This window comes from Ptiloglossa arizonensis, chromosome 13 (genome assembly GCF_051014685.1).
Source record: "Ptiloglossa arizonensis isolate GNS036 chromosome 13, iyPtiAriz1_principal, whole genome shotgun sequence".
Classification (NCBI taxonomy): Eukaryota; Metazoa; Arthropoda; class Insecta; order Hymenoptera; family Colletidae; genus Ptiloglossa; species Ptiloglossa arizonensis.
In genome coordinates this window covers 2,379,751-2,384,289 of record NC_135060.1, presented here as the reverse complement: position 1 = coordinate 2,384,289, position 4,539 = coordinate 2,379,751, and the positions used below count along the sequence as shown (strand labels likewise).

General features: G+C 33.7%; 1 protein-coding gene across 2 annotated transcripts; it reads right to left on the bottom strand.

Annotated features, from left to right (window-relative positions):
• Window positions 1-277: 277 nt before the first annotated feature.
• Window positions 278-3,816, bottom strand: LOC143153727 (uncharacterized). 2 transcript variants are annotated; one of them, XM_076325202.1, is made up of 4 exons: window positions 3,628-3,816; window positions 2,211-2,339; window positions 1,554-1,768; window positions 278-537 (listed from the first exon to the last, which is right to left on the bottom strand). In XM_076325202.1, exons 1-4 carry the CDS (start codon window positions 3,680-3,682, stop codon window positions 379-381), a joined length of 558 nt encoding a protein of 185 aa, XP_076181317.1. In that variant the 5' UTR covers window positions 3,683-3,816; the 3' UTR covers window positions 278-378. The 2 variants fall into 2 exon arrangements, with proteins under 2 accessions (XP_076181317.1, XP_076181316.1); XM_076325201.1 differs by having other exon boundaries at window positions 2,211-2,394; window positions 3,628-3,784.
• Between the last annotated feature and the right edge of the window lie 723 nt (window positions 3,817-4,539).

Below are 4,539 nucleotides of genomic sequence, written 5' to 3'. Positions count from 1 at the left end.
GTGGTGACCACTTCATTTAAGAATGATAACTATATCTCAAATTCTTCATATTTATATCAATGTGTCCTTTACAGATTTCAGGAATTTTTGTTTGACTTGGTATATTACTTTGATTACTATTTATAGTCTATAGTTGGTGTCTGTAAAATTTTAAGGTTAACATTTAGTAGGAAATCGGTAATCCTGTTTCAATATTTTATATTGAACAATCTCTAGAAGAGATTATTAGAGATTGGACTTATTGTAAAGAAATTCAAGGTTATAATAAAATACAAAATTGAAAATAGTACAAGCTGTAATTTTTATAACATAGAATTATAGGTGGATCTCCAATGTCAACGTGCCTTCTGTCTTATTTTTCTTATTAACGAAACGATGTCAATAAGCATGGTCAGGATTCACATCGTTTACGACAGAAGTGGCTTCGTAAGTTAATCGTTCAGCTTCTCTTTGAGCGGAAATTGCAGCATGTTCCTCGGCAATCTTCTGGTACAGTTGCATATGCCGGTCCCTTGCTCTTCCCACGCTCACGGAATCCTGTAGAACGATACGCATAATGGTCAGGTGAAAACTACCATTTCAAATTGTTTATAGCGACGAAGACAAGCTTTACGCCTCCTCTTGTATTACTATTGCAGCAAATTAGCTTTGTGTTTTACAATACGGTTTAAGTAGTCAGTGGTAATTTCAATGGTTAAAATGACCTCAATTTTACGTCACACCTTATATATTAGAAAACACATTTAGCATATTTATGCAGTACACGCAACTTCTGAACAACTATGCAATTTTGCTAGCCATTGAAACACAATGGAATGGTTTATGCAAATACTAATATTGCGTATTACTAGCCTTGTTAAACTTCAATTCGAACTTACATTAAGATAGTATCGACGAGTATACGTAATTTCGTTCTAAACGAATATCTCCCTGAACATTTAAATCTAATAATTTTATACCTTTTCGAATAATTTTTAGTATCGCTTTAATCAATAACGAACACGAAAATTTGTATCGACTCTAGGTCTGATTGGAAATTTACATTGCACCAGACATATATTTTAATAATCACTCTCAACCACTTAGCAAGAATAATATTAAATTCGTCTGCGGTAAAATCTAGCCAGAAAACGAAAACGTATTCGTTCATTTTGTAAAATTAATTCCTTTCGTCAAGAGTAATATTAAATACAAAAACATGAAATCAAAAATTACTATAATTCATTAAGTGCAACCAAAGCGTTTCTTCTTGGGTCTACTATAATCATTGAAATCATCTTCAAAACTTATCCTGAGTATCTTATTTTTCACACAATTAAGAATCGAACTTTCTACAAATAGCCAAATTTGTTACAATATTGATTTCAATTTATATTTTGTTACACGTACTGTCACAATCCGTGTTTGTCCATTGATTTGAGATAAAAATTCGAAGTTACGTAAGTCTCTCCGTCTCGTTCGTTTTTGTTCACCAGCAGGATAAATTGTGTTCACTCGTCGGGACAAATTGTTCCTTATTAAGAAGAGTAGAAAAACAATCGAGAGTTTATTACCCGGGGAAGATTCGCCGAGGCACCTTGAGCGTTTGCTTGAGCGATCTTCTGGTAAAGCCGATAATGTTTCTCCTTAGCGAGCCTCACCGCTTCGGAATCGACAGGTTGAGCAATCGTGTCTTCGTAATTTATTAAAGAGGCATGGAATCCAGTTTCATCGGCTGTGTACTGCACCGTTCGTACTTTGTGGCTGGGATCGATGAAAGAGTAAGAGCCTGAGAAGCAAAAATCGAACGAATAATCCTCTAAGAGCGTACGGATAAGAATTAAATCCCAAATTGTTAAGTCGTTCGAGAATGTTTCAAATAGCAACGACACAAATATTCAATACCGTTGAAAAGAAATAAATTCAAGAAAAATAGTTGCATCTATTATAATTTTCCTTTGAACTGAACAATTTTTCTTATTAATTATAACAAAGGGGATATTTTAAAATGTTTAAGTTGACGTACTTAAAAAGAAAAGAAAACACACACAGAACTTAAGGAAACTCTTAAGTCTATAACTTAAGTAATAACTTAAGTGATTCTCTTAAGTCTTAAAGTATAGTATAGAAAAATAGATCATATTCGCTATTTTTTCGCTTCTATACAAAAGACACATTTTTTTCGTATTTGTTGTACGCAATTATTTTTATATTAGATATTTATTTCTTACCTTGAACGTGTCCAGCAGCGTCGCCACTTTCTTGATGAACCCGATCGATCTTTCCAGGATATCGTCCTGCATGGTATTGAAAGTTGTAAGGTCTTGGAGGTGGTGGTGGTGTCGTGGTCGTCGAATATTCTGACAAAAGATGCGACACGTCCCCCAGGCAGGGGCTAATCAGAACGATTGCGATCTGATTCGAAAATATCGGTGTCTAATTAGGTATCACGATTGAAATCTTAAGAAATGAACATGACAAAATGAATTTTGAAACGACCAAATGAACTTGAGTCGTTCTGAACTTAAAAATGCTCGATCGAACACGACCAGTTAACAGAAACTATCATTTATATAAATAAATTACACAAAGAATCTACTAATTATTTACGAACTAAGTAAATCGAGTTTTTCACATTTCAGAGAACAATTTTTTTGGGAAAGAAACATATGGTGTTCTATTAAAAAAAAAAAGAAGAATTTTATAATCGCATCGTCTCAATTACGATAAAAGTAAGGCCAAAGGAACACGGACATTATTATAGCATTCAACAGGTACTAGAATAGTTCTTTTCTGTCTTCAATGAAATAGAAGTTTCGAGAGGCTTCAATTACGTGACGCGCCTTGTATATTAGAAAACACACTTAACATACTTGAATAAGTGCTGTATAGCATACCAAACTTCGGTATGTAATTTTTCGGACAATTATAAAATACCAGAATCGTTTATCAAACGTTGAAATTGCATATTATTAACTTTGTTAAATTCCAGTACAAACCTGTAAGATAATACTGAATGTAAATATGCAATTCTATTTGAAAAAAGAAAGTAACTTTGAACTCTCTGCAAGTAGTGACCTTGCTAAATGTTTAGATCTAATAAATGTTCTGTGCAAACAAATTATGTTTGCATCTCTGATAGATTAAGAAATAATATTTCGTACATAAGAGTTACTATAAATATAATATATGTTATACACAAGAACACCGTTTTTTATTTAGACGATTAATAATTATAAGATTCTACCGATCGTAAAATTTAAATAGTAAAAGGTGAACCGACGAGTGTGTTTAAGAATAATATAATTACAGATTTTATGTTCCGTATTAATTTACAGGATATGCGTGTAAATAAAATTCCAAACTGATTACGGAATTCGCCAATCGTCACGCGCAATAATAAATATGATGAAAGCAAGGAACATTTTCAAGAAGGTACCGTTAAAATATTTTCGAATTTGTATTTTCGTAGTTCGTCCATATTTTTTCACCTGAACATTGAAATCACTGGAGTTATCGTGACGAATTAAAACGTATGCAAAATTAACCGGTTACAATTCCATATTTGCGAAAATTATTTCGTTCGAAAGCAATGTTCGAAAATTATGTAATATGGTATAATACATTTGATGAATTTTAATTACTCACGATTAGATTCTTCATCATTGTTGTCTCCGAGACCTTCGTTCGCACCAATCGGCATAAACTGAGAGGACGGTCTACCGGTGAAAGTAATATAAGAAATCGATGAAATGGTGGAGGCAATGCGTGTTAAGCCTGTTTTCACGCTTCACGTTTTCTCCCGACGTAATAAACGATCAAACGACAGAAAAGCATCGTCGAAGCTCCGTTATCCTCTGTAAAATTTGAAGTAAATCGAACGCGCAATTCCGGAGATTTCGTGTCGGCCAGATTGAAAAATATAGTTTCGAGAGAAACGTAAAACAAGTTTGTTCATCGCTGTAGTTTCGCTAAATGTTTGAATTTGGAAATATCTCCTTGAGATAACAATCCACGCACTTGAAACTTTAAAAAAGTAGAAAAAAGAATTCGATTCTTTCGATTCAACACGGTGGTGTCCTCTCTTAACAACTCCGTGAACACGGAGATGTGCTGAACTTGTGGTACGTAGTCCTGTCGATAAAAAGGATGTGCTTATTTTCGATATATCCTGGAACTCAACCGTCGATACGATAAATCTCTGTAATCCTTATTATCTTGAAACCCATATCCTTGGGTTTACTACTATAAATTATCTTCCTTTCGTACAATACCCGATTAAGAAATCACAGAAATATAATGAAAAACGAGAAAATAGAAATTGTTAAAATTCATGCGAATTCAACAAATAATTGAGAAGTAACTCGTATGGTATATAGGTGGTCACTGTTATCGGTGCGAGTTTTTTCGATTTATCGACTTTGGTGCTTGATTGAACAGTTCCCTGGATCACCGTTCTTAAACGAGGAGGTCGCTCTAGAACCATTTATACACAAGATCGGTATTGCAGATCGTATAGCACACTCTCGTAAGATCAAATGCTTATTCTATATCTCGTGT